Genomic DNA, 14897 nt, shown 5'->3' with positions numbered 1-14897 from the left:
CCGATTTACATAACGATTATTTATGAATTGTCATGTAAAAACAGCCCTGTTGCCTCAGGGGTGTGCAACACACACACACACACACACACATAAAATATGTAACACATCATGTGTTACATGTTGTAGTTGACACGTATTAGTGTGTGCAGTAGATTATAGCAAAGTGAGTGTGAACTGAAATTCAGACACAGTGAAACCAAGCGTGTCCGACTTTGTGTATTTGTGCGTATTTGAGGAGCTAATCCAGCCGGGTGAGGGGACAGCGGGCGGGGAGACAGAAGGAGCAGCAGGTCAGAGACGTTGGGTCCGTGGGCGACAACATGGAGTAAGAGAGACACGCAGCGCTCCAGTGAACGGTGTGTTGTATTATAGCCTTGACAGTGAACACTGTACATTTCTTTTCCTCCAGAATAAGACGTTAACAACAGTTAATGTCAATGAATTGGAAATATACGCACTTCATTAATGTAAACAAACACAGATTCATGCAGTGAGACGTGTTTGTGTTCCATATCACAGTTCTGTTCCTAAACGAGGAGAAATTTTATAACCAGCGGGAACAAACAAACAAACAAACATATGGCACATGAGCGTCTGTGACTAAAACTGGACACATCAGCGTTATGTCAGAGCCACATTTTGACATTTATAAACAACAGTTGAGGCAAAAACATCTCCTTACATTTATTTTTCATGCCATTTCATGCACCTCCTCACATCAAGACCTGAAATCCTTAGTTGTTCCCGGCACATGTGGGTTTATGAAGCAGAAGCTTTTATCAGTCAGGAATAAACACTTGGAATTGCACATATATGTATATATATATATATATATATTCTGTACATATTTGAGCTGACCAATAAATATACTGTTTGTATAAATAAACACAGGGAACAGGACCTCTAACACGGTCAGACTGGGGGAGATTAGGTTGTGGGATGGAGGTTCAGGCTCTCTGGTGAACGTACTGACGGATTCGACACCGAAATGTTTCTACTCGCAGACATTAAGACATGAGGCAGGAGGAGCTGCAGGTTTCTGGGGAATCACTGACTGAACGTCATCTCATTCACCGCAGTCACACCTTAGAGACAGGGTGTGGTCATGCACATACACGTGTGTGTGTGTCTGTGTGTGTGTGTGTGTGTGCTGGGACAGTCATGTCCTGACTATAGTTGCCTGATGGGGGGGAGGTTGAGGGTGTCCAGAGCGCTGTGGTAGAGCTCTCTCAACGTTCTCAGCAGATGCAAACGGCAAAAACATCTGGTTGAAGAGATGAGGCAGCGGCTCCTGGACAAGAAAAAAAAAAAAAAAAAAACAAGGCAGGAGCACATGAGAGATACCGAGTTACAGCTCATCATCCACTGGGTGGAGTTTGTTGTTGTTCAAGGAGAAACACATCGACGCCGTTAGCTGCAGCTGACGTGAGCGACCGGTAACCATGGCGACATTTTGTTCAAAGCTCAGCTCAGGAACAGATTGAAACGTGCAACCTGCAGCGGCAGGAACCCACAAAGGAAATGTGAGGATGATTCCGGATACGAGTACATCTGCTGGTAGTAAAACGTGACGTGTACAAAACGCTGGCCTCTGATTGGTCACGACAGAGAGAGAGAGGGACGTCCCAAGTGCTACTGTCAACACAAGAACCTACGGCAGCGACACAGAGACTGGTCTTTATTCCTCGTCTCATGCTCATTTAACATTGCAGCAAGTTCTCCATCTCCTCCATGTCCTGTTATGTTTACATGTTTGCGTCGGGCATGACGAGGAGGAGCTGACTTGTAATGGAGGTAGAGTGGATGGAGAGTCGTAGTACAACTGGAACTGTGTTGTGGGACAAATGGCGTTGCCGTTTCATGAAACCCTTTGAAGACACACAAACACAAAAGGAGACGCGTCCTCACCCCCAGCACGTGGAATCTGTTGTAATAGGAGCTGAAGTCTTTGCTGAGCGACACCAGGAATTTACAGATCTGAGGGAAACAAACAGGTGGGAAGGTTACACAAGTCACACATCCACCGACACCGAGGGACGACTCATCTGGGGAGTGGATGTGCTACAACCTGCTCCGTCCTAATGTTGACTCTAGCTCCTCCCCCTTCAGCGTCTAACGCTTGCCCTGATTGCTCCTAGCAGCTCAGAGAACGAATGAGGTAATTGAACAGGAGAAGCCACTCGCCCTGTCAATCAAACAGACTTCAGGCTTGTATCGACCTCTGGAGTTCACCGCCAACATCACTCTAACCGGAATGATTGAGAAACTAACACAACGATAAATGACGATAACGATAAATAAACAGTGGCACCTCTTCTTTGAGGGCAGAGAAGTCCAGCTCTGAGCCGTCCGGATTTTCTGGGTACAGACCTGCAGACAAAATTCAGGGAAAATTACACGCTTGTTAAATAGTAAGTGATAATAACAAAGATGCCACAGAAGAAGATCTATAGTACATTCTATGCTCCATCTGACACAGGCTCGACCCAATCTCAAGAATAACCTCTGGAAAAATGTCTGATATATTTGAGAATTGTTGATGTTCTAAACTGGATTCATGCTTCTGTGTTAACACCAGGCAGGCATCATGAGCGTTGATACTTCTGAGTCACTCGGCATTGAATCCCACCGCTGTGTTCTGTTTAGTTTTTCTGAACGTGAGCGGATCTTGTTACTGCACTAACTACACCAAGATGGGCATCACCTCACGCTCACAAATCACCTTAGGACGGTTGGATTGTCCCTCTGAGATGGGAAAGTCACGTGACTCAAACAGTCCCAATCACTGCTGCTGCCGTGTGCGTAGTTCTATTTGTGGAGACGTGCACGCCAGCCTACGCTTCAGGGCGTACACTGTCAGTACGACGTGGGTGTGACACTGAACAGAGCTCCACTCTCACCCTTCTCCACTCCTCTCTCGTAGCTGTCGAACAACGTATGCAGTCGGGCACAGTTGTACATCACTAAAACCCCTCCTCTCGGTCCTTTGGTGGACACGCCCCCCCTCCCTCTGGATGTCCAGTGTCACCTGAACACACGGTGCTCGGTCACTAACTGTCCCACAGCCACAGAGAGGCTGTTTCAACGTCAGCACATGGTGCTCATGAGTCCGGTGCACGCAGCCGGCAGAGGGAACTCACAGGACTGGTGTGGACTGTGGAGAGCAGCTCAAACCTGACAGTGGCAGAGGTCATGACCCTGATGATGTCATCCACGTCTGACCTGCATGAAGAAAACCTCCTTTTTTATTCACCGACTTCCTGAATGAAATTGTCAATGGGGTCTGTTCCAACATACACAACACACCACACCTTCGACTTGATCGCCGTACTTCATCTCTGAGGCCTCTTCATTTGACCTCTTCTCAGCCTGAAAAGAGAGCAGAAGAGGAAAACAATGGACGATTAAATAGTGATGACGCAATCAAGGTTCAGTTACTTTAACGTTCAGGAAGAACTGCAAGGTGACAGTGGCTTGTACTATCACACTATTATATTTCAGATTCATTTGTACATTGTTTAAATGGTATTTAGTCCTGTATGTAGACAGGAGCAGGAGAAGGTCTTACTGCAGGTACTGTGCAGCGGAGAGGTGAGAACCAGGCGTCTTTACCGGGCCACACACCAGGTGGCGCTGAAAACACAGAGATCAGAAGCAGGTAAAGACAGAACACGTGACAGTACAAGAGGGAATGAGAGTGTGTGTGTGTGCGTTACCTGTGTATGTGGCGCCCCGCTGGCTCTCCACAGCATCGCTATCTGCTGCTGGCGGAACTCATCCTGACAGGACGTCACGTGTAACACTGTTGCCATGGCTACCTACAGAAAAAAGGAGCAGCAAGGATACACAGTTGTCTGCTTTATTAGAGAGAGAGAGAGAGTGTGTGTGTGGTGTGTGTGTGTGTGTGTGTGTGTGTGTGCGGTCTCACTGTGCAGTCGGCTGTAGCTCTGTCCAGTTGTGCCAGGTGGGAAACACTGTCTCTGTGCACTAAACACACCAACTGTTTGTTACCAGCACATACAAACAGCACCGATAACATCTTGTTCCATCTTCTCTGGTCAGGACTAAATCATGTTGACACCAGTCAGTAGCTGACACCACTCTCATATTTAGCAGGTACATATGGAAGGTAAGTACCCGGTATGTCATCTCTGGTCTTTATGGTGCTTAGGTTTGTTCATCCCAAAATTAGGAAAACTCTGAATTTCTGACAGAACCCACATGTGAAAATCTCAGAAATAGATCTTCAAAGTTTTGCCCATGAAAAAACAGCCAGCTAGTTTAAAACCCTGACCTCTAAAGTGATTCTTGTGATTTTGTTGATGAACAAATGGACAAAATATGATACAATACGCTAAGATATACGAAGATATACTAAGGTACATGAACATATGCGAAGATACTCTAAGATATACCAAGATACTCAAAAAAATATTATAGGTACGATAAGATATACTAAGGTACACAAACATATGCGAAGATACTCTAAGACATACTAAGATACGCTAAAATATACTAAGGTACGATAAGATATACTGATACTCTAAAATATACTAAGGTACGCTAAGATATACTATGGTACACTAACATATGCGAAGATACTCTAAGATATACTAAGATACTCGAAAATATACAAAGGTACGATAAGATATACTGAGTACGCTAAGATATGCTAAGATACTCTAAGATAGGCTAAGATACTCTAAGATACTCTAGATATACTAAGATACTCTAAGATATACGAAGATATACCAAGGTACACTAACATATGCAAAGATACTCTAAGATATACCAAGATACTCGAAAATATACTAAGGTACGATAAGATATACTGAGGTACGCTCAGATATACTAAGATACTCTGATATACGAATTTACATGTGTAACGTGACAAACTGCAGGTATGTTGTGTTGAAGACACAAGACAAGGTGAGCTGACCTGTGCAGGTACCCAGGCTGGGGTCATACCCCAGCAGCCCCTCCTCCTGGAACCACACGTGTCAAGTTGACCCTGAGCGCTCCTTCATTTTCCTCCTCCTCCATCTTCCTGCCCCCCCCGCCGCTGGTCCTCCTGCCTCTCTCCGTCTCCCTCTCTCTGTACGGACAGCTCAGCAGCGCTTCTGTATCTTCTCCTCACGCTCCTCATTGGACCAGCTGGCCACAGCCGTCGGCCAATCGATGCCCAGAGTTCGCAGGAAGTTGGTGATGTTGCTGTCTTGGGGAAGCGTTGGACAGTAGGACACTGAGAGTCTGGAAAGAATCCGCATCGGTTTCAATGAGGACTGGAGTCTAGATTTCCATTAATTCCACACCAGTATTCATATTTCAAAATGTCTAAATATTTTTAAGGCAACCGGACAAAACATAAGACAATAATACAACAGTAAAAAAAAAATGCTTTATATTTCTAAGAAGAACATTTGTTTCTCAATTTCCAAAACACTCACCCCTGTCCCTTCAGCAGCGCCCCCATGTGGTCAGCCAGCAAAACAGTCCCTGAGTTGGCCCAGAGTCAGCGTGTCAGCAGTGGGTGTGTTGGGTTTGGGGTGCAGAGCGGGGCAGTTGAGCACCACGCAGCCCTGCCTCTGACCGGAGGGGGTCAGGTACTCTGTGGCTCCATCTGATAGGACGGCCCGGAAGGCCGCAGCCCGGTCAACCTCTGATCCTCAGACCCTCGCTCATTACTTCCCCTCCTGCTACTGGGAGAACCCCGCTGCCCGCGGAGAGACAGGACCCTGGTCATCACTGCTGGAGGGACCTGAATGGACAGGAGGAGCTATCAAGACGCATGCACTGACTCATTTATTAGCTGTTTCTGAGAGGGCCAAACCCAAGGGCCCAGAAAGACAAGTTATAATTATTATTATTAATTTAAAAGTGATTAGTCTCCAGACAGATGGATGGACGGTGTACTTGTATTTATGTATTCGTCAAATATTATTTATTAGTGCAAGTCAAATAAACTCTCATTGCGATAGCTGCACAGTGGATGGTTTTGTTGCCATGGCGATAAAATTACTTGAATGACCAACTTTCCACCCATTGAGTGCTGTTGATCAGTTGGACAATATCTCTTGATGATCTCTTAAAACATAACCAACATGTAAAACATTCCACATCCTGGAGTTATTTGGTCGTTGTAAGACTGCAGGAGCTCTGGGAGAGAGGACCAGGTCAGTGTAAGTAGTGCAGCACAGGCAGCTGGAGGTTTGTGTGTGACCCACATTGGAACTCATCAGACCCCCTCAGGCTGCTGCTGTCTGCTCGATGGTGATGGAGCCATGAGTGGTCAGCAGCTGGCATTTGTCATCGAATTCAAACGAGTCAAACTCAGACCAGTAGTTTTGGGGAGCCGCCATTCGTTGTAATAAAGTAATTTACATGTTAATACGCTAAACAACGTCACATTCACACCCTGGCTCTTAGGACATCAAATAGCTATACTAAAATAGAAATTCGCAATTATAATCCATTTCTATCGACGTTCGGTTTCGGCCGTCCGGACTGCGTTCTCTAATAGAACCCGTGTGAGTCGAACCGACCTGTCCGTCCGCGTACAGCGTGGTTCAGCATCGTGGTCGGCGACAAGAAGTCTCTGTTTCTGAGGTTTTTTGGGCGCTGCTCTCCTTAAACCAAAGCTTCTCCCGGGTCGGGGAAGATCCTCTCGACGTCTCCGCGGCTGGAGTCGGGGACATATTCAGGCTTTCCTCCCCGCAGTGGCGGAGCTCAGCGCCCGGACTGTCGGAGTGATTCGGAGGGGTGAAGGCTCCTCTGGGTTCTTCTCCATCGCTAGCACACAGACAGGTGAGCTGACGACCAGGTTTACCAGCACATCCCGGCCATGCTACTATGTCCAGATAACTGTGTATTCCAGCTGACTTGTCGCGAACTGAGGTGGTCGAAACTCCAACGATTGACCCGCAGATCGATAGCAGATAGTGTCTAAAAAAACAGGACTGCATTGGGCTGTTTTTTTCTCTGCGGAACCAATGAAGTACTGTCCGTGTTTCTTTCGTGACGTATAGATGTGGAGGACCAGCGGACGATACTGCCATCTCGTGTTTGTCAGCGTCACTGCTGCGTTTATGGATATATTTTTGTAAGATAAAATAAATAAACGTACTTACTTGCAATGTTAGTATTCTTTTAAAAATATTGACCGAATAATAATTATACTTGTCGAAAGTAATACGGGAAGAAATAAGTAGTCTATTGAGCAGAGGTGGGTAGTAACAAGTTACATTTGCTCCGTTACATTTACTTGAGTACGTTTTTGAAAACAAAATACTTCAGTGAGTAGTTTTAAATCTCTATGCTTTTTACTTTTACTTGAGTAGATTTATACTGCATTGTGCTATATTGAGCTCGTTACTTTTATCAGAAAGTCCAGAAATATTGAGTATATACTTTATTTTGTCACAGAGAGACTTCCGCCCAAGGCTCTCCCGCGTGACTGTGTTTAACCAATAAAACGTGCAGTGTCGTCACGTGACCATACTCAATCTCAGCGGCGGGACGGTTTAGCTTAGCGGCGACTGCGGGTCGGTCGATAGCAAAACAATGGGCCGAAAATGTTTGTTCTGCATGTTCTCCTACAAGCGAAGAGTTTATGACAGTTTATGGCCTTTATTCCGTCTTGTACTGAGCCACAAGCACAGAGTTTATGGGCTGTCTTGTTCTAGTTTTCTGCCTGCTGAGCCTGTGGAAGAGTGGAGAGGTGTGGAAATGTGTTACTTGTGCTGTAATTTAATCTGTAAATATTTATTTGTATGTACTCTATTTCATTATTTTTTATTTGTATTGAAGTACTTCAATTCACATTATTTTTTTTTACATTTTATTTAAAGATATTTCATGATTTAATTTTGTTATTTTATTGATGCAATAAACCACGCTCTGTAAAGTCTGATTGAATGCTCCTCAACAAATAAATCAGATGTTACTTAGTACTTGTAGTTTTTTCACCAAGTACGTTTTTACTTCTACTTGAGTAATAAATATTGAATTCTGAACTAACAGTACTTTATACTTGAACACAATTTTTGGCTACTCTGAACCTACAATATTACGTAAAAATGCTATTCTCCATTTCAGTTATACAAACGAATTTCATGACAGTTTTTGTCCCTCTCAACTCTTTATCAGTATTTTCAATTTACAGATCTTTTTTAACAAAAATATTTTATATATATGTAACCAGCAGTATACAAATTGGTTATAAACACTGCCCAAGACTGCCACGGACTTGTTTCGTCCTGACTCACACAGATGTCACAGAAAAATGTAATGGATTTCATCTTACGTGTGCTAATCGTCACGATAAACGTCAGTATTCCAGATATTCTGTCACCTGGAGCGTTTTTGTTCGTTTTCGTTCGGCCAAAGACAGCGCCACGAGACGACTTGCTTCTGTATGTTTTACGCGCACGTGTCATCACGTCACTTCCGCCGTTCTGAACGCCAGCGAAACGTTTTAACCTCGGACAATTAAACCAAATCTAGTGCACATTTGAAAACTAGTGATGTTTGATACCACCCATTTCCTTTCCGATCCGATACTGAGTAAAATCCAGGCTGGTATCGGCGATACCGATCCGATACCGATACTCTTTGCAAATACACCAAATATGTCTGGTAAATCTAAAAAAAAAGTAGTGTATTTCAAATCATAGCTTCATAAAGAATACAAGACATCAGAGTAATGTATTTATCTATTTAAACTCTGAAGTATATTTACAATACAGAAAAACAGAGGATCTTAGTATCTCAGTGATACACATATTATTACTCCAAGCTGAACTCATGCAGCTATTTGTTGAAGCATGTATTTATTTCGTTACTTATTTCATGACCATATTTATTAATTTGAATAACTCCAACAGCAACGGTGCTTAGCACCACTCAAAGCTCCGCATTTTCTCCCTCTGCACCTGGATATTGCCCGCAGCACCGAAGGACTCCGGCAGAGACGACTGACACTGGGCTCTCCTCTTCTGTCCGCCTCATCGTAAACGCCACATATTCGGTTTTGAGGTTTTAATCTGAGGTGTTTCACCAGGTTTGTTGTGTTGCCACAACTCCTTACTGCTTTTCCACAAACATCCCCAAACCGCGTCTTGGCTGTTTGTGGAGCTGAAATAGCTCTACACATGACTTCTTTTACGTTCTGCCACTCTACAGACTGAGTGACTGGACGGACTCTTACACATTAAACACTTACCACAGGCGGAAGAAAAAAGTAGTTCCCACCACCGCGTATCATTTAGACAAGATCTCAGTAGTTTAGTTACTTTCCACTGTGTTCCTGTTAATGAAATACATGACCTCGAATGACTGAAGTACCAAAAGTATCGATATCTTAATTTGAGGATCGATTTTGGGAGCATAAAGATCTGGTATCGGAGGTATCGATATTTCAGTATCGATCCGCACATCACTATTGAAAACGTCTCTGTACACAGAAGCTCCAAAACGTGTTATCTATGTATCTGTCTGTCTGTCTTGTCGCTCTTAACAGCTTTAGAGTAGAACTTGATGCTTATAGGTGAGTTAGTGACATAAACTTTAAACTGAAGTAGAATTTCAGATTTTTAAAATCACAAGAAATTATCCAAATTTAAAAAATCGAGTTACATTCGTTACGCAACACTCTAAAATGATCACTTACTTAAAACTGCAAGACAGAACTCTACTCTAGTACTTTAGCGTGTATCGAGTGGTAAAGGAACGTAATACTAGATCAAGAACAAGCAAGGAGAGTAGGGAGCTTTGTCTTTGACAAGTTTGGGAGCCCCACCGAAGTAGAGCGACAAAAAATTAAGTTATACTCTTGTTGTTCCTCTCCACGGAAATCTTTAGTAAAAGGCGAAAGATTTATTCGATCTGAAGAGAAACAAGAGTGATCTACCGTGCAGTCGCACTAACTGCCATCCCCTTTCTCCTCTCTACCATCGTCACTTATGGTTTGTGGTACACCGACGTCCCAGTTGACGTTTTTTATAACCAGTGTTTAATTATAAGTACCCCGATTACCAAAACATACACGGACCTTCACTAACAGTCTTAATGTGGTTTAGACAAGAACAGCCAAACGCGCGCTAAGCACTGTGGGTAATAAACCACGCCTTCTTTGTAAGAAATAAAGTTTTCTACTCGTTCGAACTATAAATGTTCTCAAAAGAGATGAGGGGAAACCACAACACGCCATCAGTGGAAAGAATGTTAATGTTCATGAAAAGAGCGTCAGGCTTTATCCGTTTTACATGACCAGTTCAGAACAGAGAGTGTACATTTGTGGCAAGAGAGTAATCCAGCGTTCTCCCTGCAAAGCATTGTGGGAAACAAACTACGCTTTCCTTCTTCTTTCCATCGATTCACCGTCTCCCTGTCCCCTCCGCTGGACTGAATTTATATGTCTTTATTTACAATCTCATATAATACACTACACGTTTGCATCCATTGGGCTCTAATAAACATCTGCTTCGCCGTTCCACGATACGAGGATTTACTAGTCTAATGCTAATGAGAGACATCATTTCTATTTAGACAATTCAGGAAGCCCCACTTTCGCAGGGGCGTCAAAAAATTAGGTTATACTCTTGTTGTTCCTCTCCACGGAAATCTTTAGTAAAAGGCGAAAGATTTATACGATCTGAAGAGAAACAAGAGTGACTATCGAATGACAGCGCTAACTGCCAGTTCCCTTCTCCTTTCTACCATCGTCACTTATGGTTTTTTTGTACACTGACGCCACAATCGAAGTTTTTACAATCCGTGTTTCACTACGAGTAGCACGAAGTGCTAATACTCGGCAACAATACTTCACTAGTAGATGTAAGGTGGTTTATACAACAACAGCCAAACACACGCTAAGCATTGTGGGTGATAAACCACGCCTTCTTTGTAAACCAAAACAATGAAACGGTTTCTATTCGTCAAAAATAGTCTGTAAGTTGTCTCAAGAATATGAGGGAAAAGTGACAGTTTGTTCTGCAAACCGTCAGTGGAAAAACGTTTACGTTCACGTAAAGAGCGTCACGTTTTAACCGTTTCGATGACGCTACCAGCGAGCATGCGCAGAACAGAGAACAGAGAGCGTACAATTGTGGCATGGTAGATAGATGTCGAGTACAAGCCACGCCTCCTCATGACTAATATAGGAAATAAAATAGGAAACCCCACGTGCATCGGGCATCAAAACGTCTAAATCAACAAAACGAAATAGTTTTGTTGATTGCTTGCTAGATTTGTTTGAAAGAACGAATGCTTTGGGTGAACGAACTGTGCTGAATCCGAAAAGACTCAGTTCATTTCCCAGTTCAGCTGAGTGCGAACGGTGAATCTGATTCGCTGGTTCCTTCCCTGCGAACGAGTTGCTTGACACGAATCACTCACATTCACACAATAACACAATAATAACACACTATTATTCTGCAGCGGGTGCTGCCGGGAGCTCCTCTTCCAGCCCCGAAGCACTCACAGGCGGTCGGCTCCACATCACGGACACTGTGGATGTTGAGTCCTGAGCGGTAGTCAGAAGATCACTGCCGATCTATAGATCAGTTAAATGTATCTGGATCCTCATAAAATCCGCGTTCGGCTTCGTCATTCAGTGATGAATTTCTAAAATGTGACGATTCCCAACAGGAGTCTGGCGCGTTTCCGCAGGGGGGTTAAAGTCAAGTTAATAGTCAAGAGTCGATCCTCAAATAGTGTAGAAATAGCGGTCGTACAATCACCACACGTATTTGACCTCAGCCAACTGATGAGTTCACACACAAGACATGAACTGTCTCTGTACTATCGTGCCTGTAGTTGAATACGGTCTCATATTTATACTCAGCAGCTGAACCCAGTATGGTGCGTATCTTCTACAACTCATGCAAGATGGCAAACAAAACTTTTTTTTGTTTTGTTTTTGTTTCGGTCTCGAGCTAAACTAGTCTTGGTCCTGACTCGGTCTTGATACTCTCTGGTCTTGGTAGAGTCTTGGTCTCGGTTTACGGTCTCGGTTCACCTCCAAGTCTACCAGACCCACATGCAGGTGGTTGACGGGTTAACAAGCTGAAGGCACCCCGGAAGCAGTACACCACTGTGGCAGCCACCGGGTCAAGTGGCCCCTCTGCGAGTGTCACCGGATGCCCCTCTGGCTCCACCCATTAACAAGTACGAGCATCCCGACGCCGAGGTCCATCTGTGGGACGTTGTAGACGAGGACCAATGCAGCTTATCGGAGCAGCCTCCCTCCATCAGCGAGTATGTGTCCGGCCCCATTAAACCATTAACACAGACAGCATCCCTGCCGATACGTTCACTCTGGCATCCTTTGGAGTACCGTAATTACACAACTATTTGCATCGGAAAACGTCCAACAGTTTCTGAAAGCTGAGCAGTTGCACTCAGTTCCCCAACCTGGTGTGAAGGAGCTAGGAGAAGGACAACATATCGATCGGTTCCTGAAAGTTACAAAGTCTCACTTCATAATCAAGTTGCAGTCTTTGCTGTCATTACGGTAATGATTTGCCGGCTTCTGACAAAAAAGCAAACAGGATTACTGTAATGACAGCAACGTGTCTGTTCTTACCTTTCAGGAACTGTTTGACGTTTTATGATCGACGAAATAGTCGAGTACTCCAAAGTATGCTATGACAAATGTACCATCGGTGGTAGAGGGTTCATGTTCTTCCTGAGCAGTTGTTCTTGTTTTCTCTGCTGGATCCAAAGTTTTTCTCACTGGACAACAGCAAACGTAAAATGCGGTGATGATACCGGACACATCGGTACACATAGTGTTCCAATCCCTCCACACGAGGAAGGACTGAGGAAGAAGTCAGCTGGTCGCCATGGACTCTGGATATCTGCAGGTTACTCAGGAGCTGATGTTCTTCTTCACCAGCGGACCAGTCCTACGCCTGCACTCCTTATTGTTTTCATCCTGAAGAACGGCTCCTTCAGATCCAGGCCGGGACCCGCTCACACTGCAGGCCGCCATCTTTAGTCCTCATTCACTACTGGCCTCACCAACAGAGGGAAGACTCAGATCCAAACCACATGTGGCGGTGGTTTTAAATCGGATCTCCACTTGGGCTGCACGATATGAGAAAAACTGCCGATAGGCTGATATGATATTCAGAATGGTGATAAGTGTCAACTATAAAAAGAACACATCCATAATAACCCCTGAACAGCTGATTTAGCACTTTTTTTTATTGATCTTGAACACTGAATTATAACCATATAGCCATAAAACCCGTAGAAAACAATATACAACCATTATATAACGTATCAATAAGCCATTCACAACCAGCAAGGTGAAACCAACCCACAACAGAAACTAACATCCAGTGAGGAGGACAAATATCCACACCTCAGGGTAAGTTATTGCCTTAATATTACACTTCTTTGCCTTGCACGAACATCACGGTAGCGACTGAGTTTCCATATTGCGTTGTCGTGGCAACACATGAACTCATGACAAAACTCTGCACCTGTGTGTTGCAGATAATGTCCGTCTGTAAAATCGGACAGGTGTCGGGTGGAAGCTGCTGCCTACAGTGAAAGAGGTCTGATGTGTTTGGTTTGAACCTTTTATCATCTGCACGTTGTCGCTGTTAAAGTGACGTCGATGTGACACGTCGGCCAGCAGCTCGAGAACAGAGAGGACAGTACATGTAAGAGTAAAACATGCAGTGGACAGTGTACTGAGAGTTTCAGATTTATTGGAAGTATCGGTAGAAAGATGCAGAGAACACGGCACGCTCCGATCACTGGGGCCCAGGAGACGCTGTTGTTCGGGGTCATTCTTGGCTGACACGAAATTCCCGGTTGCAATTTCCTTTTTCAGCAATCCGGGAGAAAACGTGTCATTTAGGAAAAACTCCTTCTGCATCCAAGTCAGGGACGAGTCGAAAACTGCCAAAAACAGATCGGGTCTCGACGGGGGAAGAGCTTCGGTCAACAGTAAATGATTGTAACCATCAACAGCACGAGGTCATTTTCAGAGCGGAGTGGAGCGGAAGTGATGATGTGACCTCTGTCAGGTCGTGTTGGCGGCGACACCGTGTGCATCGTGGAATGGAAACGGACGCCACAACCAGCTGGAGCTCAGAGTCACAGCTGCATTATGGGTTCCGTTACAATCCCACCCCGCCAGAACGAGCTGGATGTCCAGGCGACGCACATCTGGGCACGAAACTGAAGAGACGGGAAGAAGGGAACGTGAATGAATGGACTGCACTAAAGTTTTTCAAAGAAATTTAAAATAAGTATCAATAAATCACTTCATTTATTGAACCTGAAAATTCTTTGTTTCAAATATATTATTTAAAGGGGAAAAAATAAAGTCGGTACATCCATAAACAAATCAACCAACCCATTGTATCAACAATAAATAAAATTCTAAAATATAAAACATATATATAACATATGTTGTGCTCCATTGGAAAAACCTGTTTGAAAAAAGAAAGCAGTCAGGCTGATAAGGACAAAGTGACAGAAAGAAAACGAGGAAGGAGGGAGCTGATGAAATGGAGGAAGAATTGACATGAAAATGACTCTGTAGTGTTAAAACTCTCCATGCTGACTCTTTCTTTCTTTCTGTCTTTCTTTCTTTTCAGTGAAAGAACAAACACTGCTGTGAACAACTGAAGATTTTTTGAATATGAGCTGAGCTGGAGCTGAGGATTCGGTCAGGAGCTGGAAGGAGAATGAAACTAAAGAGTTGGAATGAGGAGACACAACAGATTCACATTGAGGAGTTGAAGACAGAAATAATGGATCATGGATTTAAAATAGAAATAAAATATGAGTAGATGTCGTCTCTTACCAGCATCTCTCCTCGGCCGTCCGTCTGTGTCCCGTCTCGCTCCAAACTTCCTCTTTAAATATTCTTCATTCAT

General features: G+C 44.0%; 1 protein-coding gene and 2 non-coding genes across 3 annotated transcripts; all 3 read right to left on the bottom strand.

The window, feature by feature from the left end:
• Nucleotides 1-1170: 1170 nt before the first annotated feature.
• Nucleotides 1171-14897, bottom strand: LOC144740972 (DALR anticodon-binding domain-containing protein 3-like). The gene is given in 26 exon segments (XM_078623668.1): nucleotides 1171-1260; nucleotides 1262-1291; nucleotides 1909-1977; nucleotides 2069-2185; nucleotides 2312-2370; nucleotides 2901-3003; nucleotides 3005-3028; nucleotides 3141-3213; nucleotides 3302-3350; nucleotides 3353-3369; nucleotides 3569-3633; nucleotides 3717-3818; nucleotides 3929-3987; nucleotides 4940-4988; nucleotides 4990-5117; nucleotides 5120-5250; nucleotides 5448-5494; nucleotides 5496-5657; nucleotides 5659-5718; nucleotides 5720-5758; nucleotides 6543-6566; nucleotides 6568-6612; nucleotides 6615-6789; nucleotides 12135-12193; nucleotides 13757-13911; nucleotides 14825-14897. Coding segments are annotated over 26 exon segments (2004 nt in total).
• On the bottom strand, nucleotides 9789-9902 carry LOC144740973 (U5 spliceosomal RNA). The gene has a single exon (XR_013589840.1). It is a non-coding gene; the product is annotated as a U5 spliceosomal RNA (small nuclear RNA).
• LOC144740974 (U5 spliceosomal RNA) lies at nucleotides 10557-10671 on the bottom strand. Its single transcript, XR_013589841.1, has one exon. It is a non-coding gene; the product is annotated as a U5 spliceosomal RNA (small nuclear RNA).

The sequence above is a fragment of the Lampetra planeri genome, unplaced genomic scaffold (genome assembly GCF_965212315.1).
Source record: "Lampetra planeri unplaced genomic scaffold, kcLamPlan1.2.h2 scaffold_366, whole genome shotgun sequence".
NCBI classification, from domain to species: Eukaryota; Metazoa; Chordata; class Hyperoartia; order Petromyzontiformes; family Petromyzontidae; genus Lampetra; species Lampetra planeri.
This window is presented reverse-complemented; position numbering and strand designations above follow the sequence as displayed.